The sequence below is a fragment of the Calidris pugnax genome, unplaced genomic scaffold (genome assembly GCF_001431845.1).
Source record: "Calidris pugnax isolate Ruff unplaced genomic scaffold, ASM143184v1 scaffold20, whole genome shotgun sequence".
In the NCBI taxonomy this organism is placed as follows: Eukaryota; Metazoa; Chordata; class Aves; order Charadriiformes; family Scolopacidae; genus Calidris; species Calidris pugnax.
Genome location: NW_015094510.1, coordinates 8,588,597 through 8,616,504, shown reverse-complemented (window position 1 = coordinate 8,616,504; position 27,908 = coordinate 8,588,597). Strand labels below are relative to the sequence as shown.

General features: G+C 37.2%; 1 protein-coding gene across 2 annotated transcripts in view; it reads right to left on the bottom strand.

The window, feature by feature from the left end:
- The window catches only part of DIAPH3 (diaphanous related formin 3), a 234,753-nt gene that overhangs the window by 49,629 nt on the left and 157,216 nt on the right, over positions 1-27,908 (bottom strand). For both annotated transcript variants that reach the window (XM_014965690.1, XM_014965691.1), the window contains 2 exons: positions 14,508-14,603; positions 14,032-14,091 (listed from right to left, as the gene is read on the bottom strand). In XM_014965690.1, coding sequence (XP_014821176.1) covers positions 14,032-14,091; positions 14,508-14,603 — 156 coding nt within the window. The remainder of the gene's footprint in view (positions 1-14,031; positions 14,092-14,507; positions 14,604-27,908) is intronic.

Sequence of the window (27,908 nt, the reverse complement as noted above, 5' to 3'; positions counted from 1 at the left end):
TCTTTAAGGTCCCTTGCAACTCTAACCATTCCATGACCTGAAATATCAATTATGATACTTCTAATACTACATGATGTGAGAACCACCAAACTCTTTTCGCCCCCAAAAGATGCCACATAATTTGATACTACAGAGAAGCACTGCGCTTCAATAGAATGAAAACATTCAAGGGCAATATATTTTTTAGTTCTTGCCAGTATACCTCATGCAAGGGTATTTATTATATCATTAGTTCCAAAATCTGAAAGTCTTGTTTAGGGCAGCAATACTGCAGAGTTTTCTGAATATAAAGCACCTTGAAGTGGACTTCTCCACTAGCATGCTCATCATCCTTCAGGAAAAATAACAGATTATAAAATTTTACTGCACTCAATTTGGGTTTTAAAGGTGGACAATTTGATGTGAAGCAAATTCCACATTAATAACTAAAAAAAAAAATTGAGGCTGAAATCTGCAACTGAAGCCAAGAGCATAAGGCAGTGGAGTGTGCCCTTTACTAATATACACATTGGCAGCTTAAAAAGAGCTTTACAATTCTCATATTTTCCTATTGTTCTCCCTAACTTGTTCAGTTTAGCTTTGACAAAACTAGACCTTGGAAGATTAATTTTAGTCAAACTTTATTTCCATATAAAATGCAGTTAGTGTTCTTGTTAAAAAGTGCTCTTGACCCAATAAGTTTTCTTTTCACTTGCAGAAATGTATTACTTATTGCAAACATTTAAATAACTTTCACTATGTCAGTGCAGGCTAAAGGAATAAAGACTTGCAAACTAAAAATACAAAATCACTCTTTTTTATTTCTTTTTTTTAAAAGAGCTAAATTAAAAGCAGAGAAGTGCTAAGTATAGGAGAAAATACCCTGCAACTACTCACTGTACTGGCATTGTAGAAGCACAGATGAAGAAAACCTTGTTGGATGTATGTGCAGTTAAAAGTTCTTAAAGTGCATCTTACAGCAATTCCTGAGCAAATCCAGATCCAGAGTGACACACAGTTTTGGATGGGAGATTTGAGTGTACAATGCTTGAATTCCACCCCACCACATTTCCCTTGGATCTTTAAAAGGATGTAAACAGTACAACTATTCAAGTTAAAAATATTTTATGAAGTTTGGACAGTACATTAAGTTATTGCTGACCTGCCTCTGATTTAGCTTTCTCTTAAGCAAGCTAAAATATAATTTTTAATGCACCCTTTTGTACTTTCAGTTATTAGAAAAATAGCAATCAAAAGCGTACTGCATTTTGTGTTCTATAGCTTTCCTAGAAAAGACCCCTTTGCAGCCCTTCTGGTTGCTTAGTTCCTTCAACATGCACAATTTCACCAAAGCTTTATGACTAATGCGAGTGTAGAAGATCTCTATAATAAGTAATATTCTCATTTAGGCTACAGTGCATTTTATAGTTTATTGGTACAGGTCAAAAATGTCCTTTTTATTAGGCTAAATCTGCAGTTACAGACTGAAGCAGGAGTAAAATGTTTTATATACTACAGTTAAGTGGTACTGTTGAATGTTCTAATGTACTATAGCACTGATAGATGAGTAAGAAAGATGAGCTTAGATTAAGGAAGCGACAAGATGTGGCTGGGAATAAGAAAAACTATCATTTGGTATCACTCATACGACTTCAGAAATAACTAGAAAGAAAAAAAGATCCAGGAGGAAGATCAGACACCAAACGAAGAAATTAGGATATAGCTTGTAGTACCCTCAATTCAAGACACCTCATTAACAGGGTATTTTTTTAAAACTTTTAATTTAAATTGATTGTCATTGGAAAGTGGAAAAGGAAAAACCTAATTCCCCTTCAGCATGCTTTGTTTTCTGTCCCACAGGAAGCAACTATTGCAAATAATAAGATTCATATATTTTTGACCCACTGAAACAAACCCAACATTTTATAACAGGAGATCTCACTACACATAACAAGCTTTCAATAAAATGATCTCAGAGCAACCGCTGTGAGGTGGATAAACAGAGACTGGGTAAACTCAGCAGAGAGTAATTGGCTGTGTCCTGTTTCCAGTCCGCGGCTGGCAACAGAGAGAGAACAGACTTAAAGCACCGGGGCAAGCTTGGAGACTGATTAGTCGGGAAGCTATTGCTAAAGGCAGCAAGAGTAGGAGCCATCCCAAGAGCTCTCTCACAGCAGTTTTCTCTGCCCTGTGAGACACAACTGGAAATCCCTTAATGCACTCTGCCCTTCATTTATTTTTGCTACTGGACATTTGAGAGCATTTAAGAACGTTACTTTTTTGAGTAGTTGCCTGATGATGGATCACATAGAATTAAAATGATTTTATATTTCCTAGGGAAAGGGGAAGACTACCATCTACAGTACAATTATAAAACTAGGGATTATCTGATAGCAAAGTATTTTTTATTCTGTGCTGAATAGCCAGAAGAGTGTTTGCAGCTACTCACACATCAATCCTGATTTACTCTTTATGCTGAAATTTTGAACTTATCTTGCATATCAGAAAGGATCCATAACTTAAAGCCATGTAAGGACTCATTTACTTTTAATACAGCTAGTCTATTGAAACATTAGTACACTTAAAAATACTTTCATTGCAGCTAGGAGTATAATACACACAAACACACAGGAAAGGAAAAGAGCTCAGTATCGAAGTACTAGAATTTGGAAGTATAATAAAGTTGGCTAACCAGATTTAAGGCAAATGTTTACGTATATGTAATTCTTTAAAAGAATTACCCCAAGTCCCCAGGAACTTGCATCATTCATTGGCTAGAATACAATACACTAACTTAAAGAGCAGCTATCCAAGCTATTGTTTTATCTTCTGCACTGAGTGTGCTGTGCCATGTTTTATTAACTTTATTATAGATAGAGAATTTAAACATGGAGAAACCTCTTTGGGTCTCTCAGCCTCAAGCACTTTAAATTAGAGGCCGGAACTCATTGAATATTAACAATTTATATAAGCTAACTCCTGTGTAAGATGGGTATGTCCATCTTTCTAGCCAGTATAAGGAGCCTAAGCTCCCTAAATTGTGTATCTGTATTTGCTAGATATTTTATCTCTTCAAGAGATTAAATGCATACACTAATTTTGGGAGATCAGTTAAAAATGCTTAATACCTGATATCCGGAGTAATTAACATTATAAAGCACTTTACGTATTTAATGCTTTGATCCTATGGTTTTCACTGCAGTTGTAGGAGTTTGGTACGTCTGTAGAGCAGACCCTGTAGATCTCAGCTTGAGAATCAAACAATGTAAACTGGGAAAAAACCCAAACAACCCCAAACCAAAGCCAACAAATGCCCTCCTTGCCCGAATGGTTGAGGACAGAGGAAAGGATAGGGCACTCTACCAGCTTCTGGTATTTCTTTAGATGTAGGTCTCACTTCATCTCATCTCATTTTTCAAACACTGACCAAAATTAAACAGAGTCCTCTCCAAGTTCCTCCATCAACCTAATTGCCCAATTTGGCATTGTGTTCATATGGGTTATCAGCAGGTTTGGAATCATTGGATTGACTCACCCAGTTCTTGGGCTAATGGTGGTGAAGTGAAAGATTAGACATAAGTTTACTTTATCGTGGAAAAGATGGATCAATGAAAATATTTATATTTTAGAATGTAGGAAGAAAAGGTATATTAAGTCTCCCTTCTCTGGTAATAAGCATTAGAAGGCATCCACTTAAAGAAGAATAGGTCCTCAGATAAATTTCTCAAGAGACAGTTCTTATAGGAAGAGAAATCAATTTTGGCACAATAATTATAGTATTTGAGGTGTAATCTCTATTTTTGAAACTAAGGAAACACTAAAAAAAAAAAAAAAAGACCAAATATAATTATGACTACAATAAAAAACAAACAAAACCCCAATCTTATACAAACCTATAAAAGCAACAGAAGCCTTTATGTATTACTAGAGTATACATTCTGTTCCCGTTTCCAGAGGCTAGAGAAAACAACTGGAAGATCAATGCAGCCCATCAGTCTCCACCTTGAAGACTCATTGCTCTGGTTAACACACCTGTAGTACCTCAAACCATTGCCTCTCAGTTGAGATACTCAATTATGATACTAATTTCTTCTGCTGTTAATAATTTCAGTTACCAAACTAAAAGAGCAGTAAAATTTAGATGTCAAAGTCAACCTGGGTAATGAAAACTCTCACTCAGCTGCATTTAACCCTGATGATCTAGATTCCATTATTCCCTCAGGGAGAGTATTTAAACCATGTTTTCCATACCCCTGGAAAGTTCCCTCCTGTTCATTAGCCCCTCTGCTCACAGAGTTTCACTATAAATAACAAATGTTACCAAGTCTAGGGATTCAAATATTCGTCCTGAATGGGAAAGGCTGATGATGATTCCTGCCACAAAAATCCATTGACTGAAGTAAAACCCATACCATGACCTGGAAGGTCTAACCATGAAAATACCAGCTTATCAACTTGTGTCATGTGAAGCAGGCATTTGCCAACAAATAGTTTACGTGTGGTTCTATTAAGGTCTTTTATCCAAAATGTTTATAGCAAAACAGTGGTGATTTCATTCCATTCTACGTGACAAAAATCTATAATATTAATACAATCTTCTCCATTTCCCACTATTACAACTTATTTTTTAAATAAACCAAACTGTCAATAAATCGAGCAAAACCAGAGGCATATCCTATTTTCAGATTATTTAAAATGATTTCCCTCTTTCTGTTTTTATGAAAACCAATTATCAGAAAATGTTGTCTTTCTAGCCAGTACAGGTTCCCAAATGGCAGGGAAGAACCCAAGGGACAAAGTGATTGCAGATACAAAAATATATAACCTATTAAATTAGTTAATTCAGATTTTAGAAATGGAAAAGAAACCTATGAAAACATTCATTATGATAGTGAATGCTACTTTTGTATGGTTCAAGGCTTGTTAAAATTCTTGGATGTAGCTCCTGAAACTGCATAGATCAATTAGGTGCTGTACACAGATATCCAAATTTATTTCGAAGCCCCCAAACTAGGTTGTGATACCCAAATTCATTCCTAGCCTAAAAGCTATCCTAGCTAATATTATCCTGCTTCAAATAGACAAAGTAGTCTGTCCAGAGCTAATTCAAATATCTGTATGTGCACTGTACTGTAAAGTACCGTGTACACCCATCTCTTTTCAAATACAAAGAAACAAGCTTAAAGCCTAAGAAAACAGATAAAAAGAAAAAAAAAAAACAAACCTCTGCAATAATTATTTGCCCATGCTGAAAATCCGCTGAGATTTCATTCCATTTCCCTGTTTATGACACTAAGTATTCTCGATGTTATCTTTTCAATTTCTTATTTTATCGTTTTGCTATGCCACAAGGAGAGAGAAAATGAAGGACTGCAAGTTTGAATACAATGTAGAATATATTCACTCTTAGTTTTTTAAACCTCAGGTTTTAGATTTTTGAAAACCTAAGGTAAATATGGTCAAACTTGTTGGGTCAGATAACAGTTTTCCTTTGATTCCTCTATATGGAGTTAGATAAATATCATGAGACAATAATACATGAGGAAAAACTCTTTCCCCTGATAAAATAAAAAACCTCATCATTACAAATAAGTCTTCTTTTAAAGATATCAGGAAAAAAATATTGTAACACAAAGACCATGCTACTAACAAGGCATATAGTCTTTCAAAGAAAGAGTGAGTATCTATAAGCAATCCTGTTTTTTTGGCAAATCTCAAGGAAGTAAAATCTGCTAGGAAATCACATGGACTAAGTAATTTTTCTGTTTGGTTAAAATGATCTTGCTTTAAAAAAGTTGTTGTTGGTTTTTTTTTTTTTTTTTTTTTTTAAACATTACCATGCCAAGAACAAAGGTCAAACTACTTTACAGTGTATGCTGAAAGTGAATAGATTCTTGGCTAGCCTAGTATCTTCCAAAATCCAAATATCCTTTCCTCAAATTACTTAAACTATAGCGTCTCAGCTTGGATTTGTAAGCTACATCGACATAGGAAAAGAGGAGTTACAGTCTTGACTATCTCACACTACTCCTGATCATTCAGTGTGAGTCTGCCCATCACCTTTTCTCCTGACATTCATGTGATCCCTGCGTTTGCCCCCGATATTTCCTTCCTTTACCCCTCATGATCTCTAAGTTTGAGCCACCCCGAAAAAGTCTCCTGAGGCTTCTGATTATTTTGCTGGGTGATTGATGTAGATTTTGCCTTAGGCATGTAAGATGGAAATACACAAGACTCATCTATTTTTGGAATGAAACAAAGATGATACTGTATTTATCAAGCTACTGACAGACACAACCACCAGTTCTGGTTCAACTTAAATGCCAATTTCCCTTTAGAGTATTCCAAAACTTGAAAGTAAAGCTTCCAAGTGTTCCTACCCCAACAAAGGGAAGAAGCCGCAAGATACCCTTGTTTTCCCTGCATCTATTTAATGTCCTTTATTTGTACCTTTGCAGAACATTGGCTTGTAATGAAAAAAAACAGGCAGAAACATAACTCCAGTATTTCTTTTACACTGCGCATTTTTGGTCTGTTGCAACAGCCACTTAGGAAAAAAAGAAACTAAATTCTCCCAAAGGAGGAAAAAAAATCCCAGAACATTAAGGGACTGCATTCACTTACACGGCAAAGAAAGATGAATTGATAATTGTGCTTAGAGAATTTCATAAGCAATATTTTGTGCTCTCTCTACATCTACACACTGGTGCACTAACCAGACATCGCTTGAGCCACAAAACAGTCCCAGGTAAGGGCTGATATACTGTTTGCTTCCGTCTCAGGTTTTGTCCCCAATGGAGTCTTCTAACCAGAGAAAAATATTTTCTAATGTCCATCTGATGAAATTTCCCAACTGGATATTTCTTTTTTTTTTTTTTTTTTTTTTTTTTAATTTTTAAAGAAAGATAACTCCTTTGAGAATATATTTATGTGTAACAATATAAAGAGAATTATGGCTGTTTTTCAGTCAACAGATACATCATTTATTCTATTTGGATCAGAGTTCTTAAAGCCTTTGAAGAAAGAGGCAGGAGTTCAGATACTACTTGTTCTTAACATTCAGAAAACAGAAGTGAAACAGTCTGGTAAATTTATATCTAAAATCTTGTTTAACAAATATGGAAGAGACTTGAAAAATACTCTGAGAAGTGACAGGATCTCTTTGCTATACAGATCAACTCAGTAATTGTCTTCGAATGGGAAATTCTGTGTGACTAAACAATGAAAAGACAAATACGGGTAAATTGTTGGTAATTTACAGCTCCCTTCACAGTTTTAAGATTGCCCACTGATGCATATTCAGAAGACTGCTTTGAATATATAACTTGCCTGCTGTAGCTTTTGGAAATCTGGTTACCTAGCTAGATGATTATGAAGCTGACATTTAATGTATGTGCAATTATGGAATGTACAGTGTCACTGCTTTCAAATGTCACCTCTTTGCCACAGTTCTTATCTTGCAGAAAATGTCCTTGCCTCCCCTGAGAGAAGCGGTCGTATTCAACTAGGACCGATGAACACTGGCAAGATATTTACAGAAGCAATTAGCTCTTCTGAGTGCCTAATTTGACATCTTCAAAGGGTTTCAACTTTAGGAATGAAGTTGTCAAACCTCTGGAGAATAAGCCCTATTATAAGGTCCACCTTATCTCAAGGTGGCACCTAAAGTTTCCACTCTTAAAACGCTTTGGTTCTTTTTCTTGTGTGTATTATGCTCACATATAACTCTTCACGATAAGACATAGAATGGAGGGTATCTGCTAAGGTCAGCAGTATGTGTTTGGTTTATACTAAGGGCAAGTTAACAAAGCTTGGTTTTTTTCCTGCCTACACTAATATTTTCACAGCACTACTATGCATTTACTACTAATTCTTAGTACCCCTTTCTATTCTTAGCAGAGCTTGTATCCATTTTGCAGCAACTCAAATTTAAAAACAAATAAATAATTAAACAAATGAGTGTTTTATACCTCTCCTTATGTCATTCTTAATTATAAAGGTTGATTTTACTAACTTTGTTGGAAAGGCTCCGGAGAAAAATTAAAATCAAAATTTCTCATCTTTCATCCAAAATTCTTCTCACTGGCTGTCATGCCTTCTGACTTGAATATTTTCTCCACTCAACATTAAATTATGAGAAAGGGAAATCACTAGAAAAAGATCCTAAAAACTTTGCATCAAAATTAATCTTATTCCTATGTATACTGGAATATAAATTCTCCAGAGTGATCTCTGTGAGAGACTGTATGCATATACAACTACGGCAACACAGAAACAGTTCTAACCAAACAAATAAATATGAGTAAATTCACTTTCCTTGTCTGGATACTTTTTTTTCCATACATGCAAAATTGACTCTTATGGTCCCTGTTTCTTTGAACTCTGCTGTCTGCTCTAGGAAAAAAACTCTTTCTTATAAACAGTGCAGATGATTTCAGGGGAATTATTTCTGTTAGAATAAGCAGCAATTGTACTTGACCTATGAGTCAATATTGAAGTGAAGCTTTGGTCATAAAATGTGAACAACAGAAATACATTTTGGGTTTTCTTTTTTTAAATAGAAAGCCTTTTAAATGTTTTCATTTCATAACAGTGCCTACAGATATTCCAAGTCTTCTGCCAAGGGAACTTGTCTATTGCGTAAAATTTCACAAAGCCTTACACAAATTTTCTCCACCAGAGAGATGTTTTTAGATCATATAGAAATAAAAATAGACAAACATACGTAGTACCTTCAAAACAGTATCGAGTTGTCTAGGTTGGAAGGGAACTTTAAAATCATCTAGTCCAACCACCAACCTAACTCTGATATAAAACCCATCACTAAACCATGTCACTAAGCACTATGTCAACCCGTCTTCTGAACACCTCCAGGGATGGTGCCTCAACCACTTCCCTGGGCAGACCACTCCAATGTTTAATAACCCTTCCAGTGTAAAAATATTTCCTAATATCCAATCTGAACCTCCCCTGGCAAAACTTGAGGCCACTTCCTCTTGTCCTATCACCTGTGACTTGGGAGAAGAGACTGAGCCCCATCTCTCTACAACCTCCTTTCAGGTAGCTGCAGAGAGTGATAAGGTCTCCCCTCAGCCTCTTCTGCTCTAGGCTGAACAACCCCAGCTCCCTCAGCCTCTCCTCATAGGACTTATTCTCCAGACCCCTCACCAGCTTCATTGCCCTTCTCTGGACCCGCTCCAGCACCTCAATGTCTTTTTTGTGGTGAGGGACCCAAAGCATAAGGGTAACTACCATGAAGATCTGGCAGTGCTTAACAATGCATCTTTACTACTAACATGTACCGGGTAAAAAGTTATCTTCACAGTTTTCATTGTTTCTGCAGTGTTAGGCATTTCCATATGTTCACTACACACAAGTTGTGGAAAAGACAGCAACATACGCAGATTTAAGGAAAAAAAAAAAAAGGTATAATTCGGTTGCAATGTCAATCATAGTTTGCTGTCATATACAGCAAAGATGAAATAAAATAGTGACCTCTAAGTGGTTGAGCTGTTGATTTCAAGAATTAAGATGAGCCTGAGCTCATTGTCAGCTATGATTGTCAAAAATAAGGTAGCAGAGACACTAATATGAACCTCAGATGACAGTTCTATTATGAATAAGAGATGAAAAAACCCGGGGAACATGAGAAAAGGGTTTTCTTCTGCTTAATTGGGAACAGAATGACATTGCTTGACAAGGATTTCATTTAACAGAGGTGTTTAAAATGCTTCAGGCTAAACGTGACATGAAAATTATTCTATTGTTTATAGATTTCCTGAACAAACAGCTATAGTAATTAAGACTATCTCTTACCATGGAAGTTTGATTTGAATACAGAAACAAGACCTTATTGTTACCTCTGGAGGTATAGTCCACAACACAATTACTGATTGCAATGGAAAGATTTCTTTCAATCTTTGCAGTCACAAAAAGCAAGCTGCATTTTTTTTCACTTTCATTTTATTATACCTTTTCCTTACTCACAGCATTTTGAATACTTGTAAAGAAAAACACTTTCTGCCACATTTGAGATATATATACTTACAATCAAAGCTGCATCTTGAATTTGTATTCATGCATTTCAGATAACATTACCTTGGCTAATGCTACTGCAAATAAATGCGTAGCCATAGCAGCAGAGAACTTGATGCAGGCTGCAGAGCCTGACCGAAAACTTAGTGAATAATGCAGCTTTCTGTGCTGCAGTGGGCTCTGTGCTGCCTTGGATATGCTGCTCTGTGTATTTGAACTTAACTACCTTGAAATAAATGTGCCAGCTGCAAATATGCCTTGACTGTTGTTGTAAATAACTGATAAACTCGGATCAGCCATAGCTATTAGCTGCTTGAAATGATCTTCTAATGTGCAAAATCCTGATCATTGAAAATTAAGTGCTTTCTTCTGCTCCATAAATAAAATAAAAAAGCTCCCCTGCTAGATGCTACTGAATCAAAACCTTACCAAAGTACAACACTAAACCTGTACTAATGTGCCACTTGTGTCATACGGTGCTCCCTACGACACCAAAAGCATATACCACAATATTTACTGCAGTTTATGGCTCTTTGCAGTCAAAGCAAGCTGTAACCTTAAGAAGTAGTTTTGAACATATATGTAATGCAGTTGTGAATTTAAAAATGCAAAGCACTATGAGCGGAAACAAAGGAAATAACTATACCAATCGTGTCTATGTCAAAAAAGATCTAGTGAAAATGATTTATATTGATACAATATTTCCAAGATCTAGCAATTCTAAATGTATATTATTTCTATTAGTTATGCAGCAGAGCTTTTCCTCAGCAAGAAATTACCTGACTTGATGGGCCTTGTCACAAGCAGACAGAATACGATTGGCAATTCTGATCACAGAAATAGAGTAGATTTAAACTAGACAAAAACCACATACCATGTTAAAAAGAGGCAATCTGTTCAATAAAGAAAGGGCGCAGTAGGACTGAAAAATCAAATAACACACCCAAGAGGCTACCCTGGGATGCAGCATGAGAACCAGTACTACTTTTTAGTAGTTGAACACTACCAGAGTGTTCTGGGGAGCTCAACAGATCCTGAAGAAAAAAAATGGCCAACGAATGGCTAGCATTCCACTAAATTTACTATTCTTCCTTTTATTGCTTAAGCAACCTATTTAGTTAAAGGAAACAATTTCAGTTCTCAGTTCTAGAGCTAAGTCGCATTGGCTTGCTCCTCTGTGTTACCTTGTTTTAGTGCTTGGCTCAGCCTCACGAGCAAATGATAGCTTGGTACCTTGAGCAGTATTGTATTGAGGATGCCAATGGCAATGGTTAGAGAGACCTCTTTCCTTCTATTTATATTACAGCCATGGAAAAGCTGTGCATTCAAGCTATATTTCTCTCCCTTGCCATTCTTTGTCAGATATAGAGGCACTACTCTTTAGTTCCCACCCATGCTTGGGTCTGATTTATATTCCACTTTTTTAGAGAAATATCTTTAATCATAAAGACTAAACCAGATTTTATTCTTTTGCTTGGCTTGGTTTTGTTTTGTTTGGAAAACAGAAGAGATTGGCTAGAACTTGATGGCATCGGCCCAACAGAGATTGCTACAGTCTGAACAATTCAGAGGACAGACATTTTTAAGTCACGGCTTGTAATTTTTTTTGACTGTGTGATGAGTCAAAGGAGTTCATCCTAGGTAGGAACCTGCAGTGTGTATTAATAAAGTATACCTACTGTAAGTGAATCTGTCAGTCTCATTAGAAGCAGCAGTAACCAAAGCAGTTAACCCAAAAGCCAGAGCCAGTGAAGTAGCAAACAACCAAAGTACTCGAATTGCTGCTTGAGGACTTCTATCAGTCTCCACATACTTTAATCTTAGAGTAAGGCAGTGGCTTTTTTGCCATACAAAATTTAGCATCCATTTGAAATTTTAGGTTGGGAAAAACAGCAAATCAATGAAAGACAAAGCCAGCATTTCTGTCATATCACCGACTTCTTGCTTATACGTCGTATATGTAAATAAACTCCTATATACACTATTCATCACTTATTATACACGCATATATATTAAGAATAGGTTATTACATATGTATCCATATTAAAGTGCAAGAAAAAATTATATAGATGATAATACTTAAAACCCCCTGACCTTATACATTGTTGAATTCAGAAACAGAAAAATTAAATAAACTTTATCAATATAATTCTTGTTTTGACTGGTGACATCATTAAGTTCAGTGAGGTTATTATCTAAAAATAAACTTTGATACTCATGGCCTAGTATTCATTCTAGATAGCATGCAATTTAGATATTTTCTGATTTCTCCAAACCAAAATAAATTATTAAAAGCAAATTCATAACTTACCTACATAGACTTTAAATAGCAAAAAACCCAAAAGTTCACCTCAGAGATGAACTCGGAGCAACCAATGACCATATATTTTTATGAAAAAGCCAGTAAGGCTTTGATAACTGAACACATCATAATCTACACCAAGTTTAGTGCTCTGTTAAAATGTCTTAGAATCAGATTGTCTCAATACGTTCTATGGAAAAACTGTCTTTGGTAAAAACAACAGAAAATCCAAGAGTTTACTTTTACTCTTCTCTCCAAATGAAAAGTCTATATTTCAAGCTTCAGTACCCGACTATATCCATCAGTCCCCAGGTTAGACCAAGATTTTGCAGAATTAAAATCTTGGGTTTTTTTGTTTGTCCACTTTTGGTGTTTTGTTTTTAACCTGAAACATAAAACATGGCCCTAATGTTTGTCCAAATGCAGTTAGTTTGAAAACTAGAAGCTACACTGTCTGTCCATGGACAGCTGGCTAGCTAGCTAGAATAGGTTGAAAAGAAGCAATATTCAACATTTCGACATATTCAACAATTGTTCTTATAAATGGAAATGTTTCTAGGATAAATTCATGCATGTTTTGTAGTCATTATTCATATATCAATGTGGTATGTGCTAGACAAGCAGCTATCAAATATACTTGATTCTTCTCTCAGCCAACTCCTGTAAGTGAATTAATTATCTTTAAACTGTCCTTCCAGCTATATTTTCTTTAAATTTGTATTTATTATTACCAAATTCTGCATATTCTTTTTTTTGTGTGCTATAGACACTGAAGAAATAAACACTTAAACGAAAGGTATAATAAATATCATCAATTTGATGGCATCTGCTTTATAAACTCCATGGTGCATTTAAATCCCAAAGAGTAATGCATTCTGATTACAAAACAAAGAAAGATTTTTTTTTTTCCTTAAATTTCAATTAAAATGTTTCTTTACTGGCGGTACTACATATATATGATTTTCCTGAGACCACTAGTTACAAGCCACTGAAACAGCCACTCTGGAAGTCTCAAGCTTAATTAAGACACAGCTAATATCATAAAATTTTGTAGATTGTCTAACAAACAAAGCTAGAAAGCACCGACTCCCTCTTTGTAACTTTTCACATATGAGCAAGTCCTGCTGATTATGGTTACATAGTTCAGGAGTTTATGAATAAACATATGCATAAGACTCATGCCTAACATTTGGAGAAATATTTTGCCACTAAGTAACTGATTCATTTAATATCACTTGGCTGATACAATATTACTTTTGATTTATACTGGTAAATCATCGCTTAAACCATTCCGGCTATAGCATCAAGAAAACAAAGATAAATAGAACGAATCCCAAAAGTTTTCAGATTTGGTATTGCAAACACATAGTAACATTTAAAAATGTTCCACAATCTCTGCTTTCTAGCATAGTTTCATAATCCATGAAAATATCCTTGACAATTGTTCTTAAGGACTGTAAAAGTACAACATTTAAAAGCATAACCAAATTTTAAATAAATAAAAAAGCCCATAAAAGACAGAAGTGCCTTGTAAAGTAATCTGTAAGTATAGTTTCAGAATGCAATTTTCAGGTGATTCTTAAAAAGCAGGTTCTAATACAGTTTCAGTATTCCACTAATGTAGAAAACTGAAAAAAATCACAGCAGTCTTTTGAAAGGACAGATCAAGTACATAAGCTAAGAAGAGCATGCAATTCATGAATATGGTTCATTACCATGGTTACAAGCTTTCAGCACAGGCCGCTGCGTGGTTGGACTGAGATTTTGTGGTACGTCTGCAAAAGCAAGGAAACAATGGAAATGAAACACACCTTTGAAAGTTACTGTAGCATCGTAACAACATTATTAAGCAGAATCATTTACAAGTTAGATATTTCTAAGAGTAAACTGACAGTTATATACCAGTGAAATAATTCGATTTCACTTATGGGGCAAGATGATTTTTACTTCCCCCATTCAACTATAAACCCTAAAAAGTTAAAGTACATGAGGCTCTATCGAAGCGTCTTGTCATAGTAATCAGGCTATGCTAAATTCAGCAAATTAATCTCCCAAGTGCTACTGACATCAGCAAAACATCCCTGAAAGCTGCCGTTGCAAGAAAGAATTAAACCCAATAGCATTTAAGTTCTAGAGCCCATAAGGCTTTTAACTTTCTCTGGAAAAAAACCCCATAAAATAGAATACTCACCTTTAGGTCTTGGTGTTCTTTTCCTTCGGTCTCGAAAAGCTGCACCTGACTGCAAGGCCTCCAACAGGCTATCCATCACTCCAGTCTCCTCACCTTCTGTAGAGGAGAGAGAAGGAACCCTCTAGGTTACCATAGCAATATCAAAACATAAATAATAATAACAATAAAAGTTATTAAAGGTATTATTAAAACTATTTATTTCAGATTTAGACTGGGGTTTTAACATTCATTGGTCTTCTATACATTGAACTTTTCTTCCATTTATTTCACATCCCTCTTTCTCTATACTGAGAATCAAGCACAGTTTTAAGTGAAATGTCATTTCACTCATATTTTCATTTCAGTACCCTTTTGCAACTGCAAATAATCAGTTTCATGTCATCTTTCAAGAGCTGTCCCTTAAATGATTTGCTATATTAGATAAGAGATCATTTCAGTTATTGTTATAAAAAGTTAAAATTGTTTCTCAGCAGGCAGCTGAGTGAACGATACTGCACTGGATAGGATACAGAGTGATATCCATAGGTAGCTTTAATCAAAAGCCATTTTCTCTTCATATTTAACCTCTGGCCAATATCAAATAATTGATGTCGTTCAGAAAAATTCTACTCATCGTATTACACGTGTATGCATAATACCCCCTGAAAGAATTATGAATGTTACTATGACATTATAATTAAATACAAGCATTAAATGCCCTATTTTTATTTCCTCAAATAAACACATCAGAAAATGTTAGATTTTTGAACCTTGTTAACCCCTTGTGTGTACGGACAAAGAACACAACTCCAGGGATTTACCATATGATGAAAAATCACCACAGAGAAATAAAGAGTTACACATCAGAAATCTCATTATGCTTCACTGGGCAAAACTCCCTAAGTCAACACACACCTTGGATACAGTCAGCCACAATTCTGCAGTTATTGTGAAAATGAATATTTAAATCAGGATCTAATCTAGCTGTTGGGGTGGTTGTGACCCAAGAGCAGGAGCCGGCACTTGGCCTTGTTGAACCTCATCCCATTGGCCTCGGCCCACTGATCCAAGCACTCCAGATCCCTCTGCAGAGCCTTCCTACCCTCAAGCAGATCAACACTCCCGCCCAACTTGGTGTCATCTGCAACTTTATTGAGTGTGCACTCGATCCCCTTGTCCAGATCATTGATAAAGATATCAAACAGAACTGGCCCCAATACTGAGCCTGGGGAACACCACTTGTGACCAGCCGCCACCTGGATTTAACCCATTCACCACCACTCTTTGGGCCTGGCATCTAGTCAGTTTTTTTACCCAGGGAAGTGTTAACACTTAGTTCTCTATATTACTCTCTGTTATACTGACAGTAATACTGTCTGTATTACCAAAATAGTTAACTTAACAACTTTACACAAAAGAGGTATACACCTAAAGAAATAGTGGATAATTAGGAGATATTTGATAAATTTCCATAATATTTAAGTACATTTGTTTTCTGTACAATACATGGCAGATATAGAATAAATATGAAGACTGAAATACAGATTTTTCTCTTGCTTTGCACTGGGTATAACATATTTTATTACGCTGAAATTTGCTTTCTTATGAGTAATGTACTATCAAAGGGATTAATATGACCTGGAACGCACCTAACAAAAAATTACTTAGCTTATATATTCAGCTTCCTGTTTATTTTATTTTTTTAAAATTTTATGGTGGTGGGTTTTGTTGGGCTTTTTTGTCTGTTTGATTGGTTTTGGTTGTATTTTTTAACTTTCTTTTCTCCATCTAATGTCATGCAATTCTCTAAAACACTCACGTCTGGGATAAAAACACTCAGTGAATAGTTTCAAACAAAAGATTCTTAAAGAAATTTTGAGGCCAAGCCATTAGTTACATTAGGGTACATCAATGTTGCTATAAGCATTGTAACATGAAAATGTTGTAAGCAGTTTGAGTAACAGTAATGCAAAAAAGATTGAATATCACAGTACCCAAAATGATACCATAAATGTTTATGGAAAAGAGTTCATAAGCTTTGTTTTAGGCAGTAGAAATAACAGAAGGAAAATTTCAATCCTATTTCAGCATGTCATTTCTTTCCTTTTAAGCCTATCCAAGACTATTATAGTTTTCATAGTTATTTCAAAAATTTAATAATTTTTAGCAGAAAAAAATCCTGATGCATAATCTGCTTTACTATAAAAAGACCACCAAATAAATAAAAAAAGAGATTTTAAATAATGGAATAGGAATACTGCAAAACCACAGCTTTTTGTAGCATAGCTGGAACACATTTATGGGTACTATCTGTTTTTCATACTTATCTGAAATATACTGTAGTCACAAACTGGATTATAGATTAGTGCTTCCATTGGTATGCAAAACAGTTAACAGAAGAATGAATAGAGAATATAGAAACTTGAACTAATAAACTCCTCTAGTAGTTTTCCTGTATGCTCGGATGTATTGAAAAGTTAACCACTGCAAATAAAAGCATTCATAGTTACAATCTATGTGCACCAAACATGCAGAACGCCTGTTTTTCAAACTTCTACACGGTTAGGCTCCAAATTCTGTGTTTTGATGCCTACACCAACAGTTGACGGCGACACCTTCTGTGAAGCTACACAGCTAACCAGTAGTATCCATGCCACCTGTAATATTGTCCAAGGTCCTATGACAGGAAGTTTAAGAAACGAGAATGTACCATGCAGTAGTTTAGAAATCTTTTAAATTGCCCTGGGAGAACTGCATACAACATTGCTACAGTGATAGTATAAGAGTCGCAAATATTGTTCAATATTAATACTTCCTATGGGACCTTTAAATCGGCTTTCACAAGCTGCTGCAGAGTGCTGTCACCAGTCCCAACTGGCTTCCTAATTAGTCAAGTGTATCAATCTTTTGACATCCTAGAAGTAGTAATTCCAGTTGCTTTGCAGATAGCTACACAGCCCAGAATAATTCCTTTGAGAAATATACCCTTTTACAATCTAAATGATCTCTTTTCCTTCAATTGCAGAAAAGGAGATTTAAATACTTTTTAATATCATACCTAATTAAAACTCATACAAATGTCTTTTAAATACCATCTAAAGCAGAAGTAAACTTGCCAAAATAGCTGGTAAGTTTCGCCCTTGACATTTCAGTGCCAAGTCTGCTATAAACTACCTAATTTCATTAATGACGTATTTAAAAATCTTAAGAATATTAGAGACCCTTCTCCTTTAGTGTGCTGAGTACCATAAGCTTTACAGTATGACTTTAATATGTCTTATGATGACAGAAACAGATACTGCAGTAAGTAATGACTCCTGCATTTTATGTACTTATTCAAGGACACATGATATATACCATAATTCCAAGAGCAGTAGCCCACTGACATGATAGAATCACAAATATCATTAGCAATACGGTATTAAAATAAGAATGGTGCAACAAGATTAATTTGGATGAAAAATGTTTCATTTTTACAGTTCCATTGCATCTGTCCAATATAAACTACAACATCACACTCAACACTAGGACTCCAGAAGTTTGCTTTACCAGGAAAAAAACCCATATAATAATATTTGTATTTTGTCTTTCACAGAATCAGAAAGATATGGGGTTGGAAGGGACCTCTGCAGACCATCTAGTCCAACCACTCTGCCAACCCCCTACAGTAGGTTGCATAGGAATGCATCCAGGCAGGTTTTGAATGTCTCCAGAGATGGAGACTCCACGACCTCTCCAGGCAGCCTGTTCCAGTGCTCTGCCACCTTCAAAGTAAAGAGCTCCTCCTTATGTTTAGATGGAACTTCTTATGTTCAAGTTTGTTTCCTCTTGTCCTGTCTTGCAAGGAATCAGAGCTTTATTCAGCTACTCCTTTGAAAAAATCTGGTTTTGTTTGGTTTTAGTGTTTTTTTGTTGTTTTTTTTTAATGAAAGACCATGGAGCTTCAGAAAATTCAAACCAAGAATTCTTTAGCATGGTTTCTCAAGTTTGTACACTTAAAGAGATTTATCTACAGAGACTTCAACTGTCATTTTCCACTGAGATCTATTTATGGCATTGCAATTGCATACAGTTTTTTGTTATGCTGCTGAAAGCTCCTAAAGCCAATCTCGGAATACTAAGCTTCATCTGAAATTAAAACTGCACAATTTGGACAAATGCAAACATTAAAAAAGGACCTTCGTGTTTCATAGCTGCAACAGGAGGAAAGGGGTGCAAAACCTCAAGGGCTACTCATCAAGTTATCTGAATTAGCAAAGACTTTAATTACCTTTATATCATCTTTGAAGTAACTCCATGGCAACATTCAAGCTTTTATATAATTTAAGAACAAACTTTGAGTGCTGAAGCTATTGGATTTGTTTTTCTTGTCTGAATAATTAAGTCCTGATCTCACAATTCAGTAATTACCAGAATAAATACTTCTTTTATTGTTTGACTGGGAGAGAATTTGCTTTTTTTTTTCCTCTTCAGCTCAGCATATAATTCAGGTCAGATATACTGTACCCAGTTTTTGATCAAATGAAATGTAATCCTTTCGCAGCCCGCTTCCAGGTCTAGCTACATCACGTCTTGTGCCTTAATGTACAAAAATTTCTGAGGGAAGTGAAACCAGGCTTGGGACAATGACAGCAGAGATTTTTCCAGACTATTCACACAAGGCAAAGAAGAGGAAAAAAGACACATCTTTTAATTTTGTTAATGTTGTATCTTTATGTTCAAGACATCATAAAAATTCCTATATATCTGTTAATATAATGAGTGATTTTGACCAGTACGGCCTACCAAGCAATGCTCGGCTGACTAAAAGTCTCCATCTGAGTAGAAATTCAAGGACCATTCTCTGAACAACATCAAAAAAGGAAAGCTTTAGCAAGGGTATATCCTGGATGTAGTCCAGGGAACCAAACAGCAGATCACAGAGAGGGGGATAATTGAAGCAAGAGTGAGCTCCAGTGTTTTGGAAGTGGTTCCATCTTTTCAGTCTCAAAATCTCAGGCAGTGAGATTATGTGAAGTACTCATAGTGCTGACACATAACAACTTCTAGACCTCTGAGCCTGATATACGAACAGGTCAGGAGACTTTCTGAAGGCTCTTATATTGTCAACATAAAAATAAAAAGCAATCTTAATGTCCAGAGGAGGGAAGGTCTCAAAATGTTTAACAATGTGTCCGCCTACACTCAGACTCTTCACTCCAATGAAATTCAGGTACAATCTTACAAAGAAATTGTGAGTGGAAGTTAAGGGTATCTTTGTCCAGAAAATGCACAGCATATACAGACTTTAACTCGAAGTTGCAGTAAGGCTTTGAAATTTTCCTGGTAAAAGCCACAGCACCAATTAGATAATCTCCACTGACAGGTGAGTGAAGGAATACATGGCTATCAGTTCAAGTTTCAATAACGGTGCACGGACTGGAGCTGTGACTCCTAATAAAACACAGAGGTTCCTTTGACCCTCATCAAGTCTTGCCAGAACCTTACAGAATCATAGAATGGTTTGGGTTGGAAGGGAACCTGAAGGTCATCTTCCAACCCCCCTGCCCTGGGCATGTAACCTTGTGACAAAAAGAAAATTTCCAATGTACAGATGCAAAGCAGAAATAGTTGACAAGTGTGCCTTGGACGGACTGGCTGAAAGGACAGTTCCCTTTAGATTTAAAAAGTGTTAAATCAAACTTTGGCCAGAAATATCACTATTCACTTATCTTTCCTCAGTGGGGACTTCAAGTAAAAGACCCACACCAGCCCTTCCCAAAAGCAAAAAGTGTATATACCTCACAGGAATCACATAAACAGTCTCATCCAAAAATCAGAGGAGTTACATTTCTTACTGATGTCGAACACAAAGTAGTCACCTTTGCTAGTGCTTCAGAGCCCTAGGCAAGCGTACTAAAAGAAGGTATAACTTCCCTTAATGACTGATGCACCTATTCCATGCCATCTTGTTTGCTCTTGCTGACATTTTTCCATCATTGGCTTGTCATAGAGTGTTTTTACGGTACAGAAATAGATTTTGACTCTGAGCATATGAAAGTGTGCCCCATGTTCCAAAGTGCTCAAAACAAGTGAAATGCATACCAAGCACCCATCCTTCATGAACTCTGAAAGAGAGCTGTCCCTTTCAAATCAGTTGTTGAAATTAAGGTTGGCAACTACACCAATTTAACTTCCATAAGGTAACTCATACCATAAAACCCAAAAGATAAACTGTGGTTTTAGAGGCTGTTCTGTACCACAGAGGTACAAAAATACTTCAGATATCTATTTCTGCATCTCAACTGGATCACAATTTCCCATTTAAGTTACGGGATTGATAGTGAAATCATCTTAATATTGAACTTTTTATTAAAAATGTAAAAATTTCTGGTGCTCATTATAAGTCTATAAATCCCATTCTTTCTGCGACAACAGAAGAAAGCCACTGTAAACTCAGTTTCCATTGAGATTAGCCAGTATAATTTATATTGATTCCAGATCATAGAATCATAGAATCGCCCAGGCCGGAAGGGACCTCCAAAGGTCATCTAGTCCAACCTCTCTGCAGTCAGCACGGACACCCCCAACTAGACCAGGTTCCCCAGGGCCTCATCAAGCCTCACCTTGAGTATCTCCAGGGAAGGGGCCTCAACCACCTCCCTGGGCAACCTGTTCCAGTGCTCCACCACCCTCACAGTAAAGAACCCCCTCCTAATCTCCAGTCTAAATCTGTTCCCCTCCAGCTTGAAGCCATTGCCCCTCATCCTGTCACTGCAGGCCTTTCTAAACAGGCTCTCCCCAGCCTTCATGTAGGCCCCCTTCAGGTACTGGAAGGCTGCTATTAGGCCTCCCCGGAGCCTCCTCTTCTCCAGGCTGAACAACCCCAGCTCCCTCAGCCTGTCCTCGTAGCAGAGGTACTCCATCCCCCTGATCATCCTTGTGGCCCTCCTCTGGACCCTCTCCATCAGGTCCATGTCCCTCTTAAATTGAGGGCTCCAGACCTGCACATAATACGTAGAGTTTACCAGAGCAAGCTTTTTTGAGAGAGATCCCTAAAAAGTTTTCCTGAGGTACATTGGACTTACAGAAGAATAAACACAATGCCAAGGCTTTGAAGTGGCATACCCCAGAACTTGACACTAGGGCCAATATTTGTAACATCTTCCTTCATGACCTGAATGATGGGACAGAGTGCACCCTGAGCAAGACGGTGCAAAATTCAGAGTAATGGTTGACACACCAGATGGTTGGGCTACCATCCAGAGGGACCTTGACAAGTTGTAGAAACAGGCAGACAGGAATCTTAATGACATTTAAAAAAAGACCTGCATGTACTGAGGCATAATCCTATATATCAGCACAGGTGGGGGCCTACTGGCTGGATTACAGCCTTAGAAAAAGTAATTGGGGATTCTGGTGGACAACATATTTGACTGTGAGTCAGTATTGAGCCCTTATGGCAAGGACAACCAAAGAAAAGCATTGCCAGCAGGTCAAGAGAGGTCATCCTTCCCCTCTGCTCAGCACTGGTGAGACACACCTGCAGTGCTGGGTCCAGGTCTGGGCTCCCCGGTACAAGGGAGACACAAACATACCCAAGCAAACCAGTCAAGGGCCACGAAGACAATGAAGGGACTGGTGCATGTCTCTCATGAGGACATGCTGGGAGCTGGGACTGTTCAGCCTAGCGAAGAGGGGGCTCAGGGGTTTCTTACCAATGTATGTAAATACCTGATGGGGGACTGGGTGGGGTGTAAAGGTGACTGAGCCAGACTCATCTCAGAGGTGCCCAGAGACAGGATAGGAGGCAACGAGCACAAATTGAATTACAGGACTTTGCATTCAAAAGCAAGATTGCTTTTTGTTTTCCTTTTGAGAATGGTCAAACTCTAGAACAGGTTGTCCATCTCCAATGGAAACTCTAAACATGGCTACAATAAAGAGGTTACCTATCCACCAGGTCTACAGAAACAGTGACTAACAGTCTGCAAATGAAACGAGTTCTCTGTGTACACACACTCTCACCAGCTCAACAATATGGGATATTCTAGTAATGTATTACATATTGCATTACCTGACAATACTTTCTAAAAGCCAGTTTAAAGACAGTCTTCTTATAACCCTTTTTCTATTCACTAGGGATTACTCCGCCTTTTTAGTGAAAAAGCAAAACTGCTAAATTAAGCAGAATACCAAGTTTTCGTAACTCATATTTAATCACTCGTAACTACAGCAGACCAAGCTTGCACACTGTATAAGATGAAGATTTGATAGGACATCTAATTGAACCGTCAGCTACATATGAAGAAGTCAGTCAACAAGTTTTACTGCTAATGAATGATTTTTCTGTTTTCTTTACACAGCACAGCTCCAACTCCAGTGACACTCACAAGAATGCAACCAATCTATTTTTCAGAATAACAAAAAAAAAATAGCATTTCCGTTAGCGTTGTTTCACAGAGGGGAAAAAAGATCATCTGTTATGGAGACATATCAATTACAACTTCATTTAGAAAGCAGTTAGAACTCCTCTACTAGCATTCTTAACTGAACGTAGCTTCTTATAAGAATATATGTAGCTGAATATAAAATATGAGTGTGGGTGTGTATGAATATTTTGTCTCTTGGTTACCATGTACCTCTGAAGGAGTTCACTGAGCACAGGGAAAAACATTACTATTTCCATTCAAATTTATAAACAATCGATAAATCAGAAAATATACACAATGATCACTCACACTGACAGCTGTGCTACAGACATGAGTGGCTGAAGGAAATTTAGAATTTATATAATTTTTCACTCATGGAGTGAGAAAGTTCTGAGCAGATTACATGACTGAGCTTAGTCAAAGGAAAGCTACCAGACAGCTTCGGGTGGGCGAGACACTTTTTGTTCGGGTGGCTATAAAGGCACAAAAGTATCCAGGAGGATCTAACCAGTGGTCCACCTACCCCTGCATCCCCCGTGCACTATTAGCCAATAGCAAACATCTATACAAAGGACAGGATAAATATGTAGTGACATTTCCAGAACGGTCTCTTGGTCTCCAGCAGTTTGTGATTCAAAGAATTTGTATTTGCATTTAATAGCTTTCAATGGACAGAAGCTGCCAGAGGAATCAAGTAACTTCTGTCAGCAAGCTTCAGAGCAAGAATATTTTGGTATGCAGTAACAAGACTGTACTTCTGTACAACCACTGAGGTATTGTCGAGTGAAGATAAGCGTCACAGGGAACACCATAGAAATAGAAGCAGCAGCAGACTCAGTTTGAAGGAATAGTCAGAGACATGACCTTCTCTTCTGCGAGCTTTCCAACAATGACAGAGGAGGTTCTTGGCTCTTTTACAACCCTGGACGAAGGGAAGTAAAAATAAAGCATACCCTCCAATGCTTTCGTAAAGATATTTATTCCTGCCCTCCTCTGCAACTTGAGAAAAGAAACTTTTGATGATTCAGGAAAAAAAAAGAAAGAATAAAAGCATTTGCACACATAGCAGGAGTGAGAGTTTAAAGAGGACTCTGATGTCTACTCCTTATGGAGGAGATGTGAGGTATTATTTGGAGTAGGAAATACTCAAATCAAAACTTACTATCTGCATAAATGTTAGAACTCTTAATTTAATCTCTGGAGCCATCTTTGGGATTAGTTTTCATGGTAATGCCATTTTAAGTTTGCAGCATTCTCTACACATTTGTTTAGAAATTTTACTACCACAACATAAATGACAAGTCTTACGAGAATATTTATCTAGAGACCTTACTTTAATGACCCTTATTTTTTTTCAACAGTTCTGTTTGTTTTGACTATTTCTCTCTGTTCCAAATACAGCTGCTATTTATTTTTTGGGGGGTTTTGTATAAACTTCAGTTGCACAAATGCCTCTCAGCTACTATCTCCAAAGGTTCCACTTCTAAGTAAAATTTTCAGAAAGAAAAATAATTGTTTCTTCTAAACCTCTTGTTCATTTGGAGCTACTGCTTAGTACAAACGAATAACAGCTGCTGCATTCTGAGCCCATGGGTTGCATGAACTACACCTCCATGCTTCAAAAGACTTAGCACCTTTGAGATCTTGTTAGAACATGACTTGTGACTATTAGTTGTTGCGTTTTAGTTAATATACATTCAGATCAGTTCTACTTTTTTTGCACTGAAAGCACCTAATTCCCTGAACATTCTACAGCGTGAGACTTGATGAGGTTCTGCTGTATCTCATCTTTTGCTAGGGCTTCTGCAGATGTATCACACGTTGTTTTTCAGGCCAGATTTTTTTTCAATTGAGCATACCTGTATTTTATTATCCTCTGCATCATTTTCAAGTATGAATGTGGCAATTATTCTTGAGGGAACATCTGTTCTCAGTAATTTACCCAGATTTATACTTTACTGTCAAAACAACACAACTGTAGCTGAAAAATAACCTCCATGCATATCAGGTGACATCATCTTTCCAGTGGATTTGTGGTCAACACTAGTCACAAATTGATTCTCAAATATAGGATCTTATTTAATTTTTTTAACAGGCATAAAGCAAAATTAGATCTACTCTCCAAGCTAGTCATGAATGTACTGTCAACTGCCCACAGACTACCCCTCTACTCCACTCTGGTGAAACCCCACCTGGAGTACTGTGTCCAGCTCTGAAGTCCTCAACACAGGAAGGACCGGTTGGAATGAGTCCAGCGGAGGGACACAAAAGCATTCAGAAGGCTGGAACACCTCTGCCATGAGGACAGGCTGAGAGAGCTGGGGTTGTTCAGCCTGGAGAAGAGAAGGCTTCAGGGAGACCTTATAGCAGCCTTCCAGTACCTAAAGGGGGCTACAGGAAAGATGGGGAGGGACTCCTTATCAGGCAGTGTATTGATAGAACAAGGGGTAATGGTTTTAAAGTGAAAGAGGGAGATGATTTAGACTAGATACAACCCCACCTGGAGTACTGTGTCCAGCTCTGAAGTCCTCAACACAGGAAGGACCGGTTGGAATGAGTCCAGCGGAGGGACACAAAAGCATTCAGAAGGCTGGAACACCTCTGCCATGAGGACAGGCTGAGAGAGCTGGGGTTGTTCAGCCTGGAGAAGAGAAGGCTTCAGGGAGACCTTATAGCAGCCTTCCAGTACCTAAAGGGGGCTACAGGAAAGATGGGGAGGGACTCCTTATCAGGCAGTGTATTGATAGAACAAGGGGTAATGGTTTTAAAGTGAAAGAGGGAGATGATTTAGACTAGATACTAAGATGAAATTCTTTACTGTGAGGGTGGTGAGACACTGCAACAGGCTGCCCGGGGAAGTTTTGGGTGCCCCATCCCTGGAGGTGTTCAAGGCCAGGCTGGACGGGGCTTTGAGCAACCCACTCTAGTGGGAGGTGTCCCTGTCCATGGCAGGGGGATTGGAACTCAGTGATCTTTAAGGTCCCTTCCAACTCTAACCATTCTATGATTCTAAGTATTAACATGAGTAAGTACAAGTCTATAAGGTCTCACAGTTCCTTCTGCTCATTGGTATTTACCAAAAGAGGAAGAAGTTACACTCTTCACAGTTGCAGAACAGATATATTCCCCACTGGCCTCATAATAAAAGGGACCTTTAAGAATAAAGTTAAATAACAAAAAGTGACCTCAGCAATCCTCTTGGTAAACAGGGTCAGATTTGAGGATAAGCGGAAGCAGCCATGGACAACTGGAAAGAATCATCAGCACCAGAGAGGAACCAAGGTGAACGGAGCACTCGAAATACCGAAATGGGAAACTCCCTAGAGAAGAAAGCCCTTACGCAAAACTGTTATTGGATATTGATATTATACCCTCAGGATTTCTTCATCTATAGCATTATCAGATCTTTTGTCCCCTTCACAGTAAATTTAATTGCACAAAACATATACCTAAATGTCGAAAATCTAGCAATACTGTCCAAAACCTGTGTTTTTCAGGGAAGTAGTCCAGCAGATATTTTGAAACAACACATTATCAACATACGTTAAAAACTACTGATGGCATCTCAGTTGTAATGGAACACAAGCAGATTTTTATAATCTGCGACATTTGCAGTCCTTTAATCCCCTTGGAGGAAAGGAATACTATTAAGTAGTATTGATTCTACTCTCCCAGAGAGAAGAAACTAATAAAATGAAGGCCTTACGAACTTGAGCTAGGCAGGGAAAATAGGGTCTTTGACGGTTCCTACTAATATAAGTAGGTTTGGGGATTTTTTAATTTATTTCAAAGGCAAGCATCTTATCTGTCGGAATCTGAATTCTAATTACCTAATTACATTTACTATTTTCCTTGCTTAAAACTGTCAGTGCTGGGATCCGTGGTGTCCTTTTGTTTTACAGAACACTACAAAACTAAAGAAAATATTCACATTTCAAAACTTAGCAGGCAGTATTAAAGTACTAAATGTTTGAAAATCCAAAACCTTAAGCACTCTCTGCAAATTTGTCAGACATGAATGTGTTTTTCCAAAACCAGATAAACAATATCAAAAATCTGTAAAAATAAATGCTGCAAAACTGACTGCAAATAAGGTCATAACTGTCTAAATGAACTGGAAAACACATTTTAAAAAAGTTAGTTATGATAAAAGTGAAACTGAGTAACACAACTGAAAACAAACTAATATTCTCAATTGGAAATCAGATGTTTAAGACATTGTTTTGGCATCACTTCACTGCTCTTGCATAAGAAAGGGCAGCCTTTGTAAATAACCACTGATGAAAGCGGCTTGTTACTTAAATAGTATTCAAAGTAAGACACAATGAAGATGCCACAATGATGGAGTTCTCAATTATATTACAATAAATTTAGCTGGTGTTATCACAGTTCTAGAATTCTTTACACTGTGATAAGATCAAAATAATTGATTGGTGTGTTTTCTACTGAGAATCTGAACAGCATGAGAAAGTATGTATCTGAATGTTAATAGTATGCAGACAAGTGGCATTTACATAAAGATCCCCTTCCAGTGGCTATTTACCTTTGGAACGATACGATGTGATAGTTTGAACTGGCTTCACAGAAGCAAGTAAAGCAATCTTATTGACAAAGCGTCTTACGATGAATATCACTTTGTATCCCAGAGAGTATTTAGAGGACAGATTTTATTACCATAAATTTCAAAATACCAAATATCATTCACTTCCTAAACATTCAAAATTTTTAATGAATTCCACATAATTTTCAAGTTAGGATGGAATCACGGAATCATGGAATTGTCAGAGTTGGAAGGGACCTCTAGAGATCATCTGGTCCAACTCGCTTGCTAAAGCAGGATTGCCCATTGCCCCTCATCCTATCGCTGGAAACCACTGAAAAGAGTCCAGCTCCATCATCTTTCAACCCACACTTTAGATACTTGTAAACATAGATAAGGTCTTCCCTCAGCCTTCTCTTCTCAAGGCTAAAGAGCCCCAGCTCTTTGAGCCTTCCCTTGTAAGGGAGGTGC